This window comes from Notolepis coatsorum, assembly GCF_963971535.1.
Source record: "Notolepis coatsorum genome assembly, chromosome: 5".
NCBI classification, from domain to species: domain Eukaryota; kingdom Metazoa; phylum Chordata; class Actinopteri; order Aulopiformes; family Paralepididae; genus Notolepis; species Notolepis coatsorum.
Genome location: NC_140169.1, coordinates 130,075,984 through 130,100,680, shown reverse-complemented (window position 1 = coordinate 130,100,680; position 24,697 = coordinate 130,075,984). Strand labels below are relative to the sequence as shown.

The window sequence follows — 24,697 nt, the reverse complement described above, 5'->3', positions numbered from 1 at the left end:
TCGCGTCATAAAGTCCGAAATGAACGTTACATTAGCATGAGCTAACAACAAGCTGTTCATAGCCATATAGAGAGAACAGCAGACGGGCAGAGTGAGGAGGAGGGGGCAGACATTCTCCCTTCTCTGTGTGTGTGTGTGCGTTTGGAAAGATCAGATGAAGTCAGACGAGTATATTATATTGATAGTAAATGTACTGAGGGTGGACAGATAATGTTGATATTTAAACATAAAAAATACAATACAAAATAAATGTATTCATGATCATGCAACATAAAACGGTTGCGTGTTGTGAGTTCCAAAACATTTAACTTAAAGTTTAAAGCTCAATATATCAAAACGTGGCACTTTACAGTGAACAGGAGGTCTATGTGTATTAAAAACAATAGGTTGTTTTTCCTTTAAAAGTCTGGAAGAGGTCAAAAATAAAAATGTCAAATGATATTTCCGTTGCCTTTTTTGAGTTGATCTAAATGTTACTGATTGTGTTAAATGGGCTTATGTTATGATATCGTCTCATATCGATTGCAGGCACCTGCATCGTATCATATCGTGGCATATATCAGCAAATATCGTATTGTTGTCCAAAGAATCTATATCGTATCGTGATGAAACTTGTGATTCCCACCCCTAGTAGAGTCCATACACCCAACACCAAATCCCATAATTCCTTACACGTAACGTGTCTGGCTGTGTGACGTCAACTTGTCAGCATGAAAATGACAGCCAAACATGGCACTGCAACTAAATAACACAAATACAATAGACACATTTGTGACTGTTACAAATATAACACGTTTTATACTTGTGCTACAAGATTTTGGCCTGTGCTACAAAACCATCAACCTCTGTAGCACCAGTGCTATGTGCAAAAAAAGTTAACGTACAGCCCTGCAGTACAGTGCACCATCCAGTACAGCACCCTACACCATCCAGTACGCTTGTAGCCTTTTTACAACGCATCCGCGTTTCCGGGTTCCCGTTTTGCGCTCTGATTGGCCAGGTCATGTGACATGGCCAATCAGAGCGCCGGAAACGCGGATGCGTTGTAAAAAGGCTACACTCATCCAGTACAGTACCTACACCATCCAGTACAGCACCCTACACCATCCAGTACAGCACCCTACACCATCCAGTACAGTACCCTACACCATCCAGTACAGCACCCTACACCATCCAGTACAGCACCCTACACCATCCAGTACAGCACCCTACACGCATCCAGTACAGTACCCTACACCATCCAGTACAGCACCCTACACCATCCAGTACAGCACCCTACACGCATCCAGTACAGTACCCTACACCATCCAGTACAGCACCCTACACCATCCAGTACAGTACCCTACACCATCCAGAACAGCACCCTACACCATCCAGTACAGCACCCTACACCATCCAGTACAGCACCCTACACCATCCAGTACAGTACCCTACACGCATCCAGTACAGCACCCTACACCATCCAGTACAGCACCCTACACCATCCAGTACAGCACCCTACACCATCCAGTACAGTACCTACAGCACCCTACACCATCCAGTACAGCACCCTACACCATCCAGTACAGCACCTACAGCACCCTACACCATCCAGTACAGCACCCTACACCATCCAGTACAGTACCCTACACGCATCCAGTACAGCACCCTACACCATCCAGTACAGTACCCTACACCATCCAGTACAGTACCTCTACACTAGGGCTGCACGATTTTGGGAAATAATCTAATTGCGATTATAATTAAAAAAAATTAAGCAGCCCCACAGAGGTTTATTGTAAAATGCGGCTTGCATCTGGCCTACGCGGTGGGTCTTTTCGGGACACCGAGCCTGAAAATGTTTCTTTTTACCTGGGAATCGATACCGGTACCCAACGGTACCTTTTTTTCTGTACTTTACTCTCCCTCTCTGAAGTCTAAACTTCACAACATGCAATCTAAAACCCCTTACCTCCCTCTCCCAAACCGATCTTGTATCTCAATGGGACTTCCTGGTTAAACACATTTTAATAAAAGAAAAATATTTTTGTTTGTTTTTTTGCGATTTGATAATTGCATCATTCCAAATCGCGATTTCGATTTAAAATCGATTAATCGTGCAGCCCTACTCTACACCATCCAGTACAGCACCCTACACCATCCAGTACAGCACCCTACACCATCCAGTACAGCACCTACAGCACCCTACACCATCCAGTACAGCACCCTACACCATCCAGTACAGCACCCTACACCATCCAGTACAGCACCCTACACCATCCAGTACAGTACCCTACACCATCCAGTACAGCACCCTACACCATCCAGTACAGCACCCTACACCATCCAGTACAGCACCTACAGCACCCTACACCATCCAGTACAGCACCCTACACCATCCAGTACAGCACCCTACACCATCCAGTACAGCACCCTACACCATCCAGTACAGCACCCTACACCATCCAGTACAGTACCCTACAGCACCCTACACCATCCAGTACAGTACCCTACAGCACCCTACACCATCCAGTACAGTACCTACAGCACCCTACACCATCCAGTACAGCACCCTACACCATCCAGTACAGTACCCTACAGCACCCTACACCATCCAGTACAGCACCCTACACCATCCAGTACAGTACCCTACACCATCCAGTACAGTACCTCTACACCATCCAGTACAGTACCTCTACACCATCCAGTACAATGCACCATCCAGTACAGTACCTCTACACCATCCAGTACAGTACCTCTACACCATCCAGTACAGTGCACCATCCAGTACACCTAATGGACCTATCTCAAACTCCGACCTCTTTTCTTGATCCTTTTTTCAGAAGAAAACAACGGTTGTGATTGGAGGATCAAGAAAAGAGGGCAGGGTTTGAGATGGGTCGATGGGTTCCTTAAAGCAGTCAGGTGGGTCATGTGAGGAGTCCACAATGCAGTCGTCTTTTGGAAACGAACTTAGCGTTAACGCGGCTAGCTAGCAGCAACATCCACATTACAGCCCGCTGCATTGTGGACTCCTCACATGACCCACCTGACCATCACAGCCTTATGGAATTCTGTCAATTCTGTCAATCGGTCTGTTTCAGGACTTAGTCGACCAAAACTTTGGGTCAATTAGTCAATACTTAAAAATGTTTGCATCTCTAGTAAGTACTAGGTTTAAAGAGGTCCTTCTGTATGATTGTGTGTAGGAAACGCAGATTTGTCAATGAAATCAACTTGTCGATTAGGCATCAGTCCTGCGACTTGTATTTACATCTAATAGGCATCAGTCCTGTGACTGTGGTATTACATCTAATAGGCATCAGTCCTGTGACTATGGTATTACATCGATCACGGAAGGATTGGTCTCCTATAGCCTTTACCTCTCTCCGACTGGCTGTTATCCAGGGATAAGATAAGATTCCTTTATTGATCCCATTGGGGAAATGCATGCTAACCTCGGAGCCACGTCGGCCTGGTCCACTCCATTCATTCCTCTCCCTCTCCGCTACTCCGCTGAGGAGGGTGTGGCCCGGCTGCACGGCTCCCATGTGGAGAGGCCTTCAACCCAAGGTTGGTCTGGCTGGTTGCCTAGCACCCTTGAGGAGAAATATTGACAAACAGCTAGCTGTTGACTGCATTCAGCACTCGAGAGGGAGGGGGAGGTTCTAGGAGGAGCTGGCAGTAGTCTGCATTTAGAGAGAAGCAGAGAGAGAGAGAGGTTATTATCTGCAGCAGCTGGGCACAGCGGCTGTGTCTGGCTGATGACTTCATCAAACCTGTGAAGGTGCAACGTTTATTATGGTGCAGCCGGCAGTCTCTTGTGAAGCACTCAAGTAAATAATAATAATAACCAAGTTATGTCAGTCTGACCCTGAAAAACATTTCTGTTCATCTTTTTAGTCCTTTTCATTGTTGTTGACCTAGATTGTTTAAAAGAAAGTGCTGTTGGAAAATGCGTCACTGCAGGTTCTCGACGACCCATTGACCGCTTCCTTTAGAAAGCTAACCCATCAACCATGACGGCCCTTACCATCACGCAGCCTACCCTTTCACACACACACAATTACATGCTGCTTTTGTTGCCGAGCAACACAAGAGAAGCTACGTATTATATCTGGTGTAATGTGTGACGAAAGTGGCGCTTTCCTCTGGCACCTTTTTCAGAGAGCACAAACGGCCAGCTCCGAACCCACTTCATGACCAGGTCGGAGGTCTTGTGTTAAAGGCTCCTTCATTTCTCTCTAAGGTCACTTGTGCCGGACAGCATGACAGCGGCACGGTACCGGCCCACCTGGGACCTGGCCCTGGACCCCCTGATGTCCTGCAAGCTGTGCCTTGGAGAGTTCCCCCTGGAACAGATGACCACCATCAGTCAGTGCCAATGCATCTTCTGCACCCTGGTCAGTAATACACGCTTATCTAAACCACTGGTCTCAACTGGTACCTGCCAGAGTAGAGATACATATTAGTGTGCATTGATGAAGTATCCTGTTCCTTGTGGCAGGACATCACGGGTCCATTCCAAAGGTTCATAGATGTGTTTGCGCGTCGTCCTCGAGTGAAACGAGGAAGAGATGTGAGGAGAAGAGGCAGACAAAACAAACGTGAAAAGCATAGGTTAGAAGTAGGGATGTTCGATATTGACTTTTTTACCTATACCGATATTGTCCAACTCTTAATTTCCGATATTGATATCAACCGATACCGATATATGCAGGGTTTTCCCCCCCAGAAAACGGAATAATTTCAGGTAATTAACATTACATATCTCTTGTCGTGGAATTAACACAACATTATGCATACTTTTTTCAGAATTTGTATTTTTTTTTTTATATATATTTTATTTTACATTTTTCAGAACATTGTACAAACATGACAAACAGTATACCAACATGACGTACAAACACACTCAGACAGTGAAAGTAAAAAAAAATGCATTAAAGAAAAGAAAAATAACATTTTTTACATTTGCTATTACAACACGGTTACCAGCCATACATGACTGAGAAATATTGTGTTTGGGGTCCCTCATAGGGGGACTGTGAGATCAGACGGGGGCGAATCAGCTGCCGCCTCTAGCCTCATCGAGATAGGCTAAGAACGGGTCCCAGATTTTTGAAAACCTTTTAAGTGAATCGGTTCTCAGGAACCTTAGTCTCTCCATCCGTATGACAGAGGTCGTGTCCGCCATCCACAGTTGGAAAGAAGGTGCTGAGGAGGACTTCCACTCCATCAGTATTTGTTTTTTAGCAACCGTTGTCCCCAGTGTCAAAGATTGTTGTACAGCTGTAGGAAAGCTCAGAGGACTCAGAGCAGCCGAAGATGGCGAGCTCTGCCCCCGGCTGTAGAGTTATCTTGTAGGCCTTAGAGTACCAGTCAAATATTTTGGCCCAGAATCCTGTTAGTGAAGGGCAAAACCAGAAGGCATGAGAAAGTACCCTCTGATACCTGGCACCTGTCGCACAGAGGTGAAACAGAGGGGTAGATCTTGTGCAATCTATGCTTGGAGTAGTGGAGACGATGCACAACTTTAAATTGGATCAGCTGGTGTCTACTATTGACTGAGCCAAGTTGTACTATAGACAGACTCCTATCCCATACAATATCGGATAGATCAATACCGAGTTCCTCCTGCCATTGTTCTTTAATCTTCTCAGTAGAGGCCATATTACAGTTGTCAAACAGACACACAAACCTAGAGATGAGGTGCTTGGAGAGGGGACGGCTCAGCAATATATCAAAGAAAGAATGTTCAATTGGGAGCCCTTCGAAAGCCTGAACTTTGGATCTAACATAATTTCTGACTTGTAAAAATCCGAGCCAGTTGGTGCCGCAACTCAAACTTCCTCTTTAGTAGATCGAAGGATGCAAAATGACCGTCTATGTATAAGTCCTTAATGGAAGCTAGCCCCTTCCCACTCCAGGCAAGGTAACCCCTGTCTGTCCATGGAGCCGAAAAAGTGTGATTAAAACAGATTGGTGCATGGATAGAAATATCTGGTAGGCTCAAAGCACCCCTGATTTGATTTAAAATTCTGACAGTTTTCCACGACAAAACTTAGTTTCAAGCTTCTTAAGATCCCGGGTACCCCTGGTTTGACAAATAGCATAGCTGGCAAGGATGAGTTAATAAGGGAATTAGCCTCCATTCTCAGCCACAAGGGGGCCCCAGGACTAGTCAATTCACCTGTTGTCCCCTGCCGCCAGTACATCAGAGCCCTTACATTGGCAGCCCAGTAGTAGTGCCTAAATACTGGCAAGGCCAGCCCTCCCTCAGATTTAGGTTTTTGCAAGTGCATTTTTGAGATTCTGTGATTCTTATAATTCCAGATGTAAGACAGAATTACATAGTCCAGGGCCCTCATTCATCAACGTGTCTTACGCACAGATATGTGCTTAACCTGTGCGTACGACCATTTCTAAAAAAAAAAAGGGAACGTTTTGATTATATTTAAAAGGCTTTACGTTAAACGAAACAAGTGGAATTTCGAAGCTGTAAGCAGAATACAAGTCATATGAACACCCACGATATAGTGTTCTTCCCCCTTTTTACTGTATAAGAAAGAATAAAAAACGCATTGCAATGACACCAGGGTGTATGTGTATTACAAAACCCTTGCAATAATGTGTCTTAAATGAATGAAAAGCATACATGCTCTGGACACAGAGCATATCGTGTGGGTGATATGACTTGTATTATGCTTACAGAATTCCACGTATTTAGTGTTACAATGTCAAAGCCTTTTAATGTAAATCAAAACGTTCCCGTATTTCTGCAATCTATGTGCAAAATAATAACGAGTTGAGTTCTAACAAAGAACATATTACATGCTGGTATGCTGATAGAGAAACTATTATATGAATATGATATGATATAAGGTATACACTGGTCCGTCGCATACACTGGTATGCGCAAGTTACTGTTGCATAATGTAGGCTATGGCTGCTATTATATGTAATTCATATAGGCTACCTAATAGTATATGATTTTTAGAGGCATCTATTTTGTTGTCGGTAATACCGACAACAAAATAGATGCCTCTAAAAATCATATAGCCAATCGAACACAACTAATAAAGGCATTCATATTACAGCACGGTTATAATGACACACAACCAACGCCAAACAGTGGTCAACGAACGGTCTTTATTAGTATTTTGAGCTGTCCAGGCAGAATTGCAGCAATGGTCTTAGGGAGCCGTTGATATCTGACATCACCGTTTACAAGTCCGCCTTTTATTTATCCCATAACACGCGTTGTGTCTTCTTGGTTCGACAGCAGTAAACAATCTCCGTGAAGTTTCTCAGAGTTCCGCTCGGGTCAGTCCATTATTTCACATCCCATGGGGGGTGTTTCATCACTTTCATGACCATATATGGATAATCATGCACGAGCATTGACGGTAGAACAAGGTGGTATTTATCAACACGGAGGAGCATAGGACCTGCGTACGCACGGTTGATAAATCCCAATATTTCTGTGCGTGCACAACTTCTAAATTCTGTGCTTACGTGTGGAAATAGAACATTTTCTACGTCACGTTGATGAATGAGGGCCCAGTTCTTTGAAAAAAGACTTTGTGAGAAAGATGGGAAGATTTTGACAAAGGTATAGGAATCTGGGGAGAGAAACCATCTTGACAGAGTTTATGCGGCCTATCGTGGAGAGGGGTAGTACTTTCCAATTTTCAATGCATTGTTTTAGCCTTGAAACATAGTCGGCAAAGTTCAATTTAAATATTAATTTAGGATCTTTGGGTATGGTCAGACCAAGATAGGTGAGGCGATCTTTTGCCAATTTGAATGGGAGATTTTCCAGGAAACCGGGAGTGAAGGTGTCAGAAAGAGGCATAAAGTCACTCTTTGTCCAGTTAATTGTCAGAATTTGTTATTACTTGGGCGGCTAGGTGGTGCAGTGGGCAAGGCGCTCACCACCAATGCAGGAGACGCTGGGTTCGAGCCCAGCTCTCCGCATTGCTATCAGCTTGGCTGGTCGTTCATACTAATACAATTGGCAGTATTAGGGGGTGGGAAGCTGATGGGTGGGGATCGGACGTTGTGGACAGCGACTCCTACAGGTCGGTTGGTGCGCCTGCGCAGCAGAATCAGGAAGCGACGGGGGCGGCGTGCCCTCCAAACGCAGACCCCGACGCTGAGAGATCGCGCTGTGCAGGTGAAAAGATGCGACTGCTGCTTCCTCGAGTACCGGAGGGGACACGTGATGTAAGGCTTAGTCCACATTGCAGCCGGCTTGTGGGAGGCATGGCCTAACAGCGTTCGAGACAGGGGAGGGTAGAATTGGACGATACGAAATTGGGATGGGAGAAAAATAGAAAATGGGAGAAAAAGTAGATAAAAAAAAGAATTTGTTATTACTTGCTTGCCTGGGTAAATAAAGGTTAAATAAATGTAAAAAATATATATATATATTTTTAAACCGATACCGATCATTTCTGATATCACATTTGAATGCCAATATCGGCCGATAATATCGGTAGGCCGATAATATCCGACATCCCTAGTTAGAAGGAATGGACTGTTCGTTCACTCGTATGGCATTTTGAAGTGCCGTATGTTGGAGGAGCTTTATACGATTAACAGTCGGATCTTCGAAAAATACTTTCACATTTCGAGTGTATCCTCTGCTGGAGCCAGGACACCTTGGGGCGAATTCACAAAGGGATTGCGTGGCTTTTTCTGATACTAAGCCGGCGCAAATAGCTCTGAAACACAGTTTGTACACAGAGAAGGCGCAACGGGTGAAATGAGGTGGTAACTGCGTTCCATCAGCATTGCATCCGGTGCTATTAGCGTGTATTTAAATGAGGTAATATGCGTGGAACATGTTCCCCTTTCTATGCAAATGAGCCTCGTCCAAAAACACTCCCAATTCACAACGGCCGGCGCAAATTGCACCGCGCAGTTAAAGCGACCCAACGTCTTCAGTGATCTGGTGTTCACTAAGCGACGTGGGAAAATGTGGGTGTTTTTGCGCAAGCTCCCACGTGCCTCTCGTGGTAGAACTCTGCGGGGGGCACGACTTCCCAATGCACTTCCATCAGCGAAAACGTTGGGAAAAGGTCGGGGCGCGATGTGTAAAAACCTCGCAGATTTTGCGCCCGTATTCTGATCCGCGCAATAATATTCAAGGGGTTAGGTGTCCTCGTGGTTGTCCCGTGGAATTATGCCCCCCCCCCCCCCCCCCCTCTGCGATATTAATTGAGGGGCAGATTTTGCGGTGATTCTGCACCATGCAAGGTCTGCACAAAATAATTTATAATTTATTTGTCCCATGGTATTCAGCAGTAGGCTATTATGAGCAAACGAAATTCGTTAGATTGGACATTTTGATTTATTATTTCAAGTGGAGAATTGAGAAAATAAATAAAGAAACCCATTATTATTTATTTATCCCAAATTAACATTCTGACGGCCTGTCTGCAGGCAGTCGGCCCCTGTGCACGTCGCTATACATTAACAGTCGTCTATTATAATCACATAACATTTTAAGCATTTTATGAGCAAACTAAATTCATTAGATTGGACATTTTAAAACTGTCTTGAATGGCCAAAACATGTCTGGAGATTATAGCTTGCTAACCAGTTAGCCGGTAATTACCGGTATTTGACCGGCAAAATATGTTGAAGTCCGAATATTTAAATCTCTCCGGTCATAATGTCCGGTGAAAATAATTCCTCTAAGCACAATTTTATTATTTGAATTGTATTAAAATAGGCAAAAATTAAATAGCCTATGCGATGAACGAAACAATCATTACATTTGTTTCATTGTTGCTTCACTCTGATAAAGCGCGGATGGCGCCGCTCGGATGTGAATCTTTTTTTTCTTTCTTTTTTTTAGCCTGTCTGGCCACCATAACGACAAACGGGTATACGAGCGAGAGAGAGAGATGGCCAAACAAGCTAAGCTTAACAAATATTTCATGAAACCAAGCACAAGCAGGTCTAATAATAATGACAACGAAGATGAGTCTTCTGAAGTCACAGAGACCGCTGATGCCGTGGTGGCTCCCGCGGAAAAGAAACAGAAATGTCGAGCGTTCAGGCCCGAGTGGAAAGTTAAATTCTCCTGGCTCAGGTGCGACATTATAGTCTAGTAGTCTAGCCTCTATGATGTACGAGAGCAGGGAGCGAAATTAACTTTTTGACTCACCGGCCAGTGGCGGGTAGATGGGAAGAATCTACCCGCCAAGCATATTTCTTACCTGCCAAATTTTTTTTGATTAAAAAAAATATATACCGGTATATATTTTATATAAAAAACATTTTTTTAAATAAAATATATATTATATAATCATACTTGTAGTTGTATTATCTGCGAGACATCGCCACCACGCAATAAGTCAAAATGCTCGCTATCTGCAAACAGCTCCACTGTCTGTGTGTATACTTGAGTAGCCTCCAGCTCCAGCAAGGATTCTCCGGCCCTGCAGCTAGACCCTATATTCAGCTAGACCCTACATTCAGCATGCAAGGATTCTCCGGCGATGCAGCTGGACCCTATTGGTATAACGTTACGGTTCTTTTGTCAAATCACATTCAACATGCCCTCAGCTAGAATACGCATTCAATCAATGTTATAAGACATTGATATCAGGAGCTATCTGTAGCTACTGCTAGCCCGGTAGATAACGTTAAGACAATTTAGTTTACTGGGACAGATATATCTAACGTGAGCTAGCTAACGTGAGCTAGCTAACGAGGGAACGGAGGTATTATGCAATCGAGTCGACTATTGCTGGAGCATTTGTTTATCAGCAGCTATCAGTAGCTAGCCAGCTAGATACCGTTAGACAATGCCTCGTCATGTATTAAACTAAAAGTGAATAGTTGACTGGGTCATTGTTTAAACAGTAACGGTAGCTCATGGAGGTCCGCTCTTCTAGACTAGAGCAGACTGCCTCTGTGTTGACACGAGCACTGCGAGCAGAAGCCCTTAGCCAATAGTATCCCGCTGCAGGGCTGGGCGGATATGACTCGTTGCCACGGTTTCTTTAAAAATAAGAGTATCATACGAACCTAATGTTGCTAACTGCCGGAGCCATCGATATTATGACTGGAGATGCGCTTGGGGCGGAAATGAGACCCGCACAGATTTTCAAAATAAGAGTATCGTTATGAACTTGATTGATTACACGCCACACGGCGGGCAGCCCTCTAAGTGTCAAGCGCCAAAGGTAAAAACTGAGCGCCCCTGGCGGGCGGCAGGCTTTAGTTTCGGTCCCTGTACGAGAGAGAACATTGATTGAACGTACACAAAGTACACTTTATTGATTGAACCACAAAGAGCATCCCCAGTCTGCTGCTACCGTTGCGAGCCTCGCAGACGTCCACCTGTTCCAGTGGGGATCTATCAAAGTCGAACCAACCGTTACCAGACGACCCCGCTGTTCTCGCAGGTACAAAACGGATAGGCACAACGAGAGACGGGGTGAGTGAGTGTTGACATTTTTTAATCATATGCAACTGTTGGTTGACTGCCGTGTCACATAGTAATGCATATTATTGATTATAACTAAATGTAGGCTATAATGAAATCAACAAATGCGTTACGCGCATGTGGCTCGTCCTCTCTGCATGTGGCGACGAGCTAGCAAACGAGGCAATGTGATGATCAACTACAGTTTGCTGTGTGTGAAGTTGAACATTATGATATGTGTGACGTGTCTGATACAACGAGGTGAAGCGATGTCGACTCGAGATTCATTTGGGGGTGCGTGTGACAGCTGCTGCAGCGGGAGCCTGCGGGGCGGGAGCTTGATGCTGGATTAGCGTATCGCACTAACTTGGGAGGCGAGAGATAGTCATTTGATTCTGCAAATCAATTTCTCATTCTTCGCTTGATGTAATTAATACAAATGTCCAATATAACGGAATTCGTTAGCTCATAAAAATGTGATTATAACAGACTGCTGTTTAAAACTCTGACCGGAATTTCTCGAATATGTCCGGGGATAGAAATCTTGCAGGACACCCAGACCGGCACGAATATGTTCTAACGGAAACGCTGTTGCTAACGTTACCACTTAAACCTTTTTTTTCACCAGTTAACCTGAAAGGCGTGCTGATCAGCAGTAATGCAACGTCATGATTGTCAATTGATGAGAGTATCAATAAATAGACAGATTTGTTTATGTAGCCTATATTAACTCATTGACCGCCGGGGATTAGACGGGGCCCCGTGGTCGCATTGCCACACGTTAAAATATAGGACTGACTCAGTCACCTTCTTTGTAGAGCTATAACTATATTCTATATTATAGCTATGGATACAATACTATGGCCCATTTGATATCATTCAATATGTGAGAAAGAATAAATTTTTCCATCCATACGTTCCTGTGTTATACCGTGGTGAATATAAGTATGGTTTTAGAGCGGTCTAGGGTAATTCATGAAATCCTGAGTTAAAGCCCTATACGTCGATTCCACTATACACGTTGCCATTTCTTGCCTGTATATGCTATTATCCCGAAATCAAATCTATATCATAGCTATTATGTTCCATCATGAATGCATGAAAGGGGGGTTGTTTCTGATTATTTGTCAGTAACGGCATTCGCATTGAACACTAAAAACTGTTATCAGCCCGATCGGTATGAAAGCATTGCAGGATCAAGCTAGAATTGACGTCAAAACGTCCTTACCTGTGATCGGGAGTATTCCAAAAATAATATTCCAATTGTTTGATCGCCATCTGGTATAGCCAATGTCCATTTGGTCGACGGCATAATCCACCACAACATATGGATCGGAGATATTTGACGCGCTTCGTTGGAACCGGCAGAACGGCTGCCCTCGCCCGACAAGGAAACATGACACCAGAGACCTGTGGCCATCCCACAGAGAAAGATAGAAGGGCATAAAGGGTGCTTGATACCGCCGTCTAGTGTGATGCGGCCGGTATTGCACTTTTACATTCTCATGAGGATTCCCCATGTTAACCCAGAGTCTGTGTGCCTGTAATGAATAGAAATATCGAAATAAAAGGAAAACGGACCAAATAACGTATATATATATACGTGGTTGGCGTTCAGCGGTTGTCGGACAAACGCGTGTAATCGTTGTTGACGGCCAATGAGTTAAGCAGCACATATAAATGACGAACTAACTTTTTTTCTTTTTTTTAACTTTGACCAGTCAGCTGGTTCTTTTAGCGTTTATCGCTTTTTTCATCGCATTCATACTTGGTCAAGTTCGACCGACAGAAGCAGGCTGAAAGGGTTCAGATGGGGGGGAAGACACTCTGGGAAAGGCACGGCTGCCGTCCGGGATTCGAACGCACTCAGCCCCAGATCCGTGACGAGCACGGTTGTCCACGGCGCTGAAATAGCACTCGCGGTACGTGGTGAGCTACTGGAGCTCCCCAATGACGAACTAACTTAGTTAATTAATAACTCACATTAATACCATGCTAATAATATGTAGTTTATTGATCATTTACAAATGATACACCAGTAGAAGTCATGTTATTTCCTCATTGTGAACGTGCTAGAAAATCTCCTGCTGTGTGGGTTCTCTCATTCATAACAATGGAAGCAATAACAGCAATAACAAGAATAATAAGAGCTTAATTCCCCTCATTTCGGGTTTATTTTTCCCCTTCCTGATATCTGCCAACTGTCTATCTGTCAGGTGCAAACTGCTCTGCGAGCAAACTGCGCTGGAGCTAATCGAGAGCAAACTGCACACGTATGGGCGTGTTTGTGCTAGTATCTCAAAAATGTCCTTAGTGAATGGCTCGCAAAGAGGGAGCAGATACCGCACGCTAAACTCACGCAGTTAATGGTGCAATTAGCACCGCGCAATCCATTCTTTGTGAATTCGCCCCCTTGTGTTTTTGGCTTTGGAACGGCCTTAAAATACGGCGACAGATCTTCAGTTTCCGGGTCACGGAGGAATCGAGAACGGAGGACCAAGGAAGGGAAACTTTTCAAACCTTTGGAATGGACCCCATTTGAGTCGGATGATCTTCTACGACGTGTGTACGGGAAGCTGACTGTTGTCACGTGTATAGCGCCACCTAGAGGCTCTAATTTATTCTTCTAATGAGGTTACCGATCCCGTCACTCTTTCCAATAAGTGGCAGTGATGCAGAAAGTCGAGTGTTTCTCAACCGCCACTGAATCTCAAATGAGGAAGAAGCAGTGTTGTCTTCCGGGTCGATGGTTCATCAGAACGGTGGAGATCTCAAGAAGTTGCCTCTCAATGTCACAGTAGCTGTGGGAAGACTTGTTGACTGTACTGGTGTAGAGATAGGATCTACCCCCTCCACCTTTAATCTGTGTAGAGATGGAAACTACCCCCTCCACCTTAATCTGTGTAGAGATGGGATCTACCCTCCAACTTTAATCTGTGTGTAGAGATGGGAACTACCCCTCCACCTTTAATCTGTGTAGAGATGGGAACTACCCCTCCACCTTAATCTGTGTAGAGATGGGAACTACCCCTCCACCTTAATCTGTGTAGAGATGGGAACTACCCCTCCACCTTAATCTGTGTAGAGATGGGAACTACCCCTCCACCTTTAATCTGTGTAGAGATGGGAACTACCCCTCCACCTTTAATCTGTGTAGAGATGGGAACTACCCCTCCACCTTAATCTGTGTAGAGATGGGAACTACCCCTCCACCTTTAATCTGTGTAGAGATGGAAACTACCCTCCGCTAGGGCTGGGCGATATGACGATATTATATAAATATCGGGTACAGTTCATTAACGATACACTTTTCAAACGTATCGTGGATATCGTGATGTTTGCCCAAGAGGATTGTGTCGCGTCAATCTGGTCCACACGTTCAAACTTTTGAACAACGCCGCCCCACACACACACTACTGCATCAAAGTTACTACTTATGATTAACAAATGCATTCGTTTTGTGGCATTAACGTTATATAGTTACACGTTCAATAACATCAGCGTATTTACCCGAACATAGCAACGTAGCATAGCATAGCAACATAGCATAGCGCATAGCAACATAGGACAACCTAGATAGATAGCAAGGCTAAGCAAGCATTACTAGTTCATATCTCAGCCCGTGCTGAGTAAGTTGTGCCCATTCTGCGGTCTGTTAATAAAGTTTTCAATCAGACAGATGTATGGAAAGGCTTTTATTATAACATTCGTTGCAGTAAAATCATTATGCCTCGTTTAGTCAAACGTCGACCGCGGTGAGCTAACGTTGTTGATGTTATTGAGCTCTCGTCAAAATCAATGGCGGACAAAAGCGGAAGTAAAACATGAATACGCGCTTGCCGATTGGTGCTAAGAACAGCAGGGCGGGTGCAAGCGGTGTGACGTAATTGGCAGACTCGACTGTCAATCAAAATTATTCTGTTTGCCGTCTGAATGAATGAATGAGAACTTTATTAACAGATTGCAGAATGGGTACAATACAGTACAGCTCAATACAACAGTGGACTGGAGGATGAAGGCCAGAAAAAGACTTTCGGCTTTTTTTACATAAGGGTCCTCTATTTTCAATTCATCAAAACATTTAGAGGCATACAAATATACAGTAGTTTCATCAAAAAGCTAAAATGCTATTTATTTATTGATTGATTGATTGATTTAAAACTTTATTAACATATTGCAGAATGGGTACAGTACAGCTCAATACATACAATTGTTAAGGGGATGCAGACCAGAGAAAGACTTTCGTCTTGTTTACATCAGGGTCCCCCATTTTCAATTCATCATATTTCATATCTAAATCATATAATATCTCATTGCTAAATATATGCAATATATAATCTAATAATCTAAATCTAATATATAATATAAAAATGCTAAATGCATGGGTATTTTATTTTGTCTTTAATGTTGGCTTACAAACTCAAATACTGTCTTGGTAAGCCTCATAATGAATTGTTTGGGGGAAAAAAGAAAAACATCGTGATGTGTATCGCCGAAAGGTCAGAAAATATCGTGATGTCATATTTAGGCCATATCGCCCAGCCCTACCCTCCGCCTTTAATCTGTGTAGAGATGGGAACTACCCCCTCCACCTTTAATCTGTGTAGAGATGGGAACTACCCCTCCACCTTTAATCTGTGTAGAGATGGGAACTACCCCTCCACCTTTAATCTGTGTAGAGATGGGAACTACCCCTCCACCTTTAATCTCTGTAGAGATGGGAACTACCCTCCGCCTTTAATCTGTGTAGAGATGGAAACTACCCTCCACCTTAATCTGTGTAGAGATGGGAACTACCCCTCCACCTTTAATCTCTGTAGAGATGGGATCTACCCCCTCCACCTTTAATCTGTGTAGAGATGGGAACTACCCTCCGCCTTTAATCTCTGTGTAGAGATGGGAACTACCCTCCGCCTTTAATCTCTGTGTAGAGATGGGAACTACCCTCCGCCTTTAATCTGTGTAGAGATGGGAACTACCCCTCCACCTTTAATCTGTGTAGAGATGGGAACTACCCTCCGCCTTTAATCTGTGTAGAGATGGGATCTACCCCCTCCGCCTTTAATCTGTGTAGAGATGGGATCTACCCCTCCGCCTTTAATCTGTGTAGAGATGGGAACTACCCCTCCGCCTTTAATCTGTGTAGAGATGGGAACTACCCCTCCACCTTTAATCTGTGTAGAGATGGGATCTACCCTCCGCCTTTAATCTGTGTAGAGATGGGAACTACCCCCTCCGCCTTTAATCTGTGTAGAGATGGGATCTACCCTCCGCCTTTAATCTGTGTAGAGATGGGATCTACCCCCTCCGCCTTTAATCTGTGTAGAGATGGGATCTACCCCCTCCACCTTTAATCTGTGTAGAGATGGAAACTACCCTCCGCCTTTAATCCCTTTTTGGTTCCCGCACGTCAATGTGTCCTGCTCCCTACCGTCACACAGTAGCTCAATGGCGGTCCATTTGCCTCTGACTTTGAGTCGAGACCGCTTTAGGACTTAATGTGCAACAGCCTCCAGAGCCTGGATACACAGCGCAGGCCGCGCGGTAATGGACCACAGAGTATAATGAGTTATTGACGGAGGAATGTAATACGAGTGTGATCGAGAAGAACACCGCAGGACGTGCCGTCAGGGAGAGGGAGAGAATAGAGCCAACTGCTGCCATGGTTTCCACCGTCGACCCCTGGGAGAGGAGCAGGAACGGAGGGGTGTGTTAATGTCACGTTTGTTTCTTTTCTCTCTCCTCCTTCCCTTCCTAGGGAGCTTACTACTGCTTTACTGTTGCTAATGCCGTGTATGTATGGCGTGTAGGGAGTAGGTGATGTAATATCTCCCGGCCTAACGTTTATATTCTATAACCACAGCCAAAGAATGAGGCCATGAGGACCCTCCCTACGAGAAGGAGCGGGGCCAGACCTCTTCCCCGTGCCGGAGTAATGAGATGATGCAACAGAGCTTATATTAGTCAGATTTTAACTGGGCATTCTGAAGGAATTGTGGAAACCGAATGAACAAAAGAAAAGGGGGGAGGGGAAAAACAATATTTGATGTTTGCTAACGCGTTTAAAACACCCTACAGACTGCTGCCGAGCGCTTTGACTCGAAGGCAAAATCCATAATTAGGAGCTAGCAGCCGTGAAGTAATCCTGCCGTGTGAATCTCTCCCACTCCTCCCTCCAGTGCCTGAAGCAGTACGTGGAGCTTCTCATCAAAGAGGGCCTGGAGACGGCCATCAGCTGCCCAGACTCTGCCTGTCCGAAACGGGGTCGCCTTCAGGAGACCGAGGTACAACTCGATTAAAAAAAAGGAATCGAGCATTATTTATTTACTCGTTTTCATACACGGTTGCAATGCAATGTACTTTTACAAACATCAAAAGAAGGTATTTACAAACAAGAAGTAAACAAATGAAATGATATGATGATGCATACAATTGTATATACAAAAGACTGTAGAGTGGTACAGATGCAACAGAGGAAAAGAAAGCAAAGACGAGCGGCTTCTTGTATAAAAACAAGCCTAAAAGGGTATTCCTCAAGTCTGTTTAAAAAGTGGAGCTGACACACTGTGTGTATACAGACCGTGTGGAAACTGTCACCACTAAGCCCTGAACGTGTCCCGATTGAGGTCAGAAATGAAGCCGGATTATAAGCCCGACAAGTTGACCTGTATGCGTCTCTTTTGGCAGATCGAGTGCATGGTGTTAGCAGAGAGCTTGCAGAGGTACAAGAGGCTGCAGTTTGAGAGAGGTGAGTCCTCTACCGCCAACCCCACGTTCACCCCCCGTAAAGTGGGCCATTCTGTCGGGAGAGTGTATCGTCGTTTTGTTGTGTATCCAGCTGCGACGGAGTCCCTCCCCTTCTCCTGTAGAACCTTAACACCGCTTAACCTCCTCAGAATATACGCTACCCTCTTGAGAGGAGAGAGAGCGTGCAGTGGGCTGAGAGAACATACCGTCTTTCTACCATCTTAATTAAATTGAGTGTAATTGGATTTGTGTATGATTTAATTGGCAACATCCTCAGAAAAACTAAACTCAAGACATCTGGCTCATGAATAATAGTGGACTGTCGGCTCTTCCTGTAAATCCCCCCCGTGTGTGATGTTTTCTGTTTCTGTTGTTGCACTTGCAGCAGAGTATTTACCCTGGCTTAGGGAAAAGAAAACGGTTGAGGATGACCACTGCCATGAAGAGAAGTCATTCAAACGGACGCAAAAAGCACCCCGGACTCATGGCACTACTAAGGCCATGTGTCGGCGCGGCCGCTTGTGGAATGTGAAAGTTGTTCCACTGCCTTGCACCATCACCGTCTTTTGGAGACCGTACCAGGCTGGTGTGAAGTCATTGATATCGTATGATATCTTGGGATTGCAGGGAATCCGTTGATATCAAACATGACATACTAGCTCACCAGGAAAGGGGCTAAATATCGCTCCAAAATAGCGGATTCGTGAGCGCGACACCTCCAATCTCCAGCATGAATATATAAGACGACACTTTTTTTAGGGTGTAATATGCAGCAAAAAAACACTGCCTTATATTTGGTAATTGTACAGTTAGAACTTTACAAACAAATCTGTTAACGGCTCCCCATTTATAGGAATAAAGAAATTATGAAGCGCAGGTGGTAATTAAGAAAAGATTATGTGAATAACAATATTGTTAATAGAATAAAGTAAGATAATGGCTGTTTCAAGTGTGCTGTAGTGTAATATCCAAATGGTTAGCTTGGTACCTTGGCAGAGCCTGCGGAACTCGAGTATAACCAACCTCTCTGAACATCCGCGATGTGTGAACATGTGTGAACATGTGTGTCCCTGATATCGCCTCTGCGTTGTCTCCCGTGTCCCACAGAGGTGCTGCTGGACCCGTGCCGGACCTGGTGCCCGTCCTCCTCCTGCCAGGCTGTCTGCCAGCTGCAGGAGGCGGAGCTGCCTCTGCCCCAGCTGGTCCAGTGTTCTATATGCAGGCTAGAGTTCTGCTCAGTCTGCCGGACCAGCTGGCACAAGGGCCAGGCCTGCCAGGACAACATGCCCATCACCAGTTTCCTACCTGGAGAAACCAGGTAAAACATGTTCTACTGCTATATGGCCAGTTGCCGTTCGATCAGTGTTGGTAACACTGCTACACGCTGGCTTAGAGCTACATGATACACTTTGTATAAAACCCTGTCTACTGGCTGTACTGCACTACCGTGCTCTTAACAGTAATACACGCTAGCTTAGAGCTACATGATACACATTCTATTCATGGTAATTAAATCCCAGGCATATTGGTCGCTAACAACAGGTGATTGTAATCAAATGGGGTAAAACATGTCATTAGAATACTATAAATGGAACCCCATCAACTGGCTGTATTGCGGTCTGAACACCGATACACTCCCAGCTCAGAGCCACGTTACAGACTTTCTAGATAAGCCTATAACAAACCATACAGGTCTAAAGGCTGCAGAGATTCGGCATCAGCCACGGTCCTCAGTTCCACCCTCTGTTCCCTCAGCGCCTTCTACAAGAACTACGATGACGACGCTCCCATCAAGCGCTGTCCCAAGTGCAAGGTGTACATCGAGAGGGACGAGGGCTGCGCCCAGATGATGTGCAAGAACTGCAAGCATGCCTTCTGCTGGTACTGCCTGGAGTCCCTGGATGTAAGTCGGCCCCATAGCAGCAACAAGTGGTTCTCAATCTGGTGGTTCGAAAAATGATTTTAAGGGCCACTGAAAGATATACAAATACAACATCATGTTTATAATTTTTGTTGTGAACTAGTGAATTGCCTGTTTGGGGCGTGGCCATTTGAGGTGTGGTCGTTTGGGACGGGCTTGGCTCCCGATGTCGCTGGTGCAGTGTTGTCGACAACCGCAGTGTAGCTGCTTACAGCGTTCTCAGCCGCCGCTCGTCCCATCGACTTCACACTGGACACTGCAGCGCCTTGGCTCCTGAGCAATACACGTGTGCCTTTTTATAGTTTAATGCTTTTTTGTTGTGAAATAATGAATATTTGAACGTCTAAAGCCCTCCTCCAGTCATTATTCAAGTTAGAATAGCTTGAAAAGGGGAAATGAATATCATTATGTGTAAAAGTTCCATAATGCAGTCTATGCTTCCACTGTGTGTGTGCGGGGGGGGGGGGGGTCGCAAAAGAGATCCCAACCCGAGCAGGACATAAGAGCAAAATGACCACCGTGTGAATTATGGCTAATGTGTAGGTTTTAAAGTGACTCCTCCCTTTTGGTTTGATCCTAACTGATCTTTTCTGTCCCCTCCCTCTTTCTATCTCCTCAGGATGACTTCCTTCTCATCCATTATGACAAAGGACCGTGCAGAAACAAACTAGGACACTCCAGAGCTTCCGTCATATGGCACCGGACACAGGTAGAGAGCGAGCAACTCGTATGACTCGACTCCAAAACATATAGCACGAAATTATTTCACTATGTATTCAAAGATGCTTACATTTTGTTTTTATTAATAATTATAATAATAATTAAAACACGCAACACGCAACACCCAATTCAGATTTGATAGATGTGTCAAAAATATATCGGCCCATTTGTCTGTTCTTCTGCGTGCTGACAAATAAATCTTGTTAAGGATTTACTGGCAAGCGGTCTGTTTGTTATAATGCAGACTGGTGTTTTTAGTCATGCAAGCACTGCCTAGAAAGGTCAAAGGAAGAATCCAATTCTTGGTTGTAAGATGTATTGTTTTACCACAGTCTTAATGGTGTGTGTGTGTGCACACAGGAATGTCCAAGTCACACTACTGCCCCCTTGTGGATCTTTCCTGAACAATCGTTCACACTCATGACTCCAGAATGGAAGAGTGTTATTCTGTTCAAGTGAATCATTGAGTTGGAAATGAACAGTTTTATTTTTGGGGGCACGTTTTTAATTATATTTCTCTCCAATATTTATAACGGATAAGCCCAGACATCAATGTGAATTGTTGAATTGAAATCAATCATTTTAGTTGATTGATTGGCAACATTATTTCCCATCGTCTCCCTTTCACCTCTGGAGCATTTTGGTCGCGCCCAGAATCTCATTTTCAGAGCTATTTCTTTTCTTCTTCTTTTTTTCTATTTAAACAAAACACAACACCATACAGTAACAACAATAATACACAAGACATCACAGGACAGTACTTCAACAATAATAATTATAATAACGATAAGACGATTAGAAATAATACAAATAAAAAAAAATACAGAATATAAAAAAATCTAATTATATTATCACAGACGCCACAAAGGACATTTCCTCCCCCAGGACCAACACCCCAACCCCGCTCCGCTGCTAGATTGGTGGTCTTAACTTTCTCGGCCGCTGCGACCCACAGCTCAACGATGGACTGTCCATTTTCCGAGCTATTTCTATGAACTTTCCGTGACGTTTTTGCCCTGACCCTTGTTACTCTCCTACTCTGCTGTGTAGAGCAGAACTCACTCCGCCGTCCTCGTCTCTCTCTCCCTCCTCTGTAGGTGGTGGGGATCTTTGCCGGCTTCGGCCTCCTCCTGCTGGTGGCCTCTCCCTTCCTCCTCCTGGCCACGCCCTTCGTCCTGTGCTGCAAGTGTCGCTGTAGCAAGCGCGACGACGAGCCGCTGCCCACCTAGCGCCCTCGGCCCCGAGCTGCGTTGACGCGGTCTCGTCGAGAGGACGCCCAGACCTAGTGGTGGAAAGGGTCTTAAACTGCTAAGCCTGCGAGCCCCGACAACTGTCCAGGGAACGGCTGCCGGTACAGAGCGGCGCTGGCAGTGGGAGGGAGCTGTTGACTTTGGGTCCAGGCTGAGGTTGTTTTATGGTTCAGGTTTGTTGTGAACAGAAGACGTCTTGTCGGTGTGCGTTCGGGGGGTGGGGGGGGGGATCTCTGCCTTGATGTCCAGGGCACAAGGCTGTTGTCGTTGTTGTTTTTTATTATTGTACAGCTATCTTGGCGCCCCCTCCTTCCCCCCCCCCCCCCCCCGCAGACTGCTTATAGATCTTGGTTACATTTCAACCAGACTTGGCAGACAGTTTTGGTATGTGGAAAGTGATTCCTCGAGGTTCATAAGGATTTGTTTTGGTTTTAATTATGGCCAGGCCCCCCCCCCCCCAGTCTGGTCGACACCATACATAAAAACATGTGCAACACTAGTATTCAATCTTAGAAAACATATTTTATTTATTTTACATAAACCTTTTATTGTGCACAAAGTCCCTGGAAAATATATAATGTTTATTTGTATAGCACCTTTCATACATGAAAAGCAGCCCAAAGAGCTTCACATTATAGAATTGGGGGGGGTGGGAGATAAATTAAGATGGTAATAAATGCATATATATTTAAAGTACATATATGGCGGCTGGGTGGCGCAGCGGTCTAAGCGCTCGTCACCAACGCGTGAGACTCCGGTATCGAATCCGGCTGTCAGCGTTGCCTCCAGCTTGGGCCGGCCGTCATACTGACTCAATTGGCAGAGTCAGCGGGAGGGGAGTCGATGGGTGGTAATCTGGTCGTTGTAAACAGCGACTCCTACAGGTCTGTCAGGGCGCCTGCACAGCAAGGACAGGAGATGTCGAGGGTAGTGTGAGCCTCCCACACGTTACACCTCGCCAATGAGAGTCCACGCTGGCAGGTGAAAAGATGTGGCTGGCTGACTCTGCATGTATCGGAGGGGACATGTGATGCAAGGCTTCTATCCTCCCTACGGCCGACCATTGGGGGGCACATGCGAGCAACGATCAAGACAGGGGAGGGGGCAATTGGCACGACAAAATTGGGATGGGAGAAAAAACTGGAAAAGAAGGAGAAAAAGTGGATAAAAAAAAAATATATATATATACATATATAAGTTGTCATTTACATACCTGCTGGACTATTTGTCAAATAAAGGATGTGACTGGTTGCATGTCTCTATGGTTGACAGTGTTGTAACTTTATATGTACCATAACTCTATTTAGCTTATTTTTAAACGCCATAAAACCCAGGAATCCGCTGCTCGGGCTGCTAATGAAAAGCTTACTAATGTTGACCTCGTCGGTAACTATTTTGATGATTCCCTATGAATCCATAAGCGGGTTTGATTTGATCCAGTCCTACCGGTCCCTTCCTATTGTAGCCCATAGTATGACGTCTGTGGCCCAGTAAGGGTTGTGCAGACAGCCACGATGTAGCAGACACTAACTCACCCAACCCCTCCTGTAGCGGTTTGAGCTCCATACAACCAGTAGCTATGAAACCATTTATCCCTTAATAAGTTTAGCTTCCCTTTCACATTAGACATTGCACATTATTTGAAGTAGCCAAGTGCCATAAATTGCCTTTTTAAATCTTTTTTGAGTTTTTTTTTATTTTTTATTTTTTTGGGCTGGCTTATTTAAATAAAAAAAGATTCTTTGTACCAAAATGATATACAGTTTAGTGCAATTTCAAATGTTGATGTATATGAACGGCTGTATAATGATGTCATGTGCTATAACCGTGTAGCATTCTAACTGGCAGCGTTTTCATTTACTTGGGTTAACTAACACTGTTGATGTACATCAGCCGTCACTTTCTCTTTTGTATGTCCGTGCTTTGAAAGATAATGGGGGTTGAGTCTGCGTTTTCTTTCCTAAATACGTTCTATCAAATTCTTTGTTTATATGCAGTTATTGTCATCATCAACATCAATTGCCCCCCACCATTGAACCAGGCCTGTTTTTATCACACTAAACCACTGTGCTCCTGTCTTAATGTAGGCTGGTTTGACAGCAGTTGGGTCAAAAGAGCTAAGCTGACTTTTTATTTCGGTCAGCTGGGTTGTGTGAGTGCGTTTGTGGCCCTCGTGGGAATTAATAGGCTTAGCTCTAATTTGCTCAGTTTTGTCGAAGCCAAAATGTAGCCAAAATGATCCTCGTTAGTATCTGGGTCAGGACCACCTGTAGGGTTATAACCCACATTTTTGTGTAAACATTTCAGTTTGAAATCTGAATTGCACTCTGAAACGTATTAAACTCTATACAGTTCTGCTGTTTGTGCACATTAGTTTGGTTTTGGTTCTTATTCAGACGTTTACATATTGTAAAATTTTGTTTGTAATGCCAATTGTGAATAAAAAGCACATTTTGTTCGCAAATGTTTTGTTCTGTGTTTTTGGTACTTGAGATTATTTTTATACTTTTTGAATTTATTCTGTACATGACGAGTGTTCCGTCTGTTGATGAAGATAACATAATGGGTATGTTATTAAAATTCCTTCATCAATCATTTCCGGTCACATTAAGATGCAGTGCGTAAGAATTTTTTCAT

The 24,697-nt window shown here is 44.5% G+C and overlaps 1 protein-coding gene across 1 annotated transcript in view; it reads left to right on the top strand.

Annotated features, from left to right (window-relative positions):
* rnf144ab (ring finger protein 144ab) overlaps nucleotides 1-24,485 on the top strand; it is a 54,393-nt gene extending 29,908 nt beyond the window's left edge. Inside the window, exons 2-8 of the mRNA XM_084314766.1 lie at nucleotides 4,229-4,382; nucleotides 17,602-17,706; nucleotides 18,110-18,170; nucleotides 19,277-19,487; nucleotides 19,925-20,072; nucleotides 20,710-20,799; nucleotides 21,908-24,485. Coding sequence (XP_084170892.1) covers nucleotides 4,248-4,382; nucleotides 17,602-17,706; nucleotides 18,110-18,170; nucleotides 19,277-19,487; nucleotides 19,925-20,072; nucleotides 20,710-20,799; nucleotides 21,908-22,039 — 882 coding nt within the window. The 5' untranslated portion in view covers nucleotides 4,229-4,247 and the 3' untranslated portion in view covers nucleotides 22,040-24,485. The remainder of the gene's footprint in view (nucleotides 1-4,228; nucleotides 4,383-17,601; nucleotides 17,707-18,109; nucleotides 18,171-19,276; nucleotides 19,488-19,924; nucleotides 20,073-20,709; nucleotides 20,800-21,907) is intronic.
* The last annotated feature ends 212 nt before the right edge of the window (nucleotides 24,486-24,697 follow it).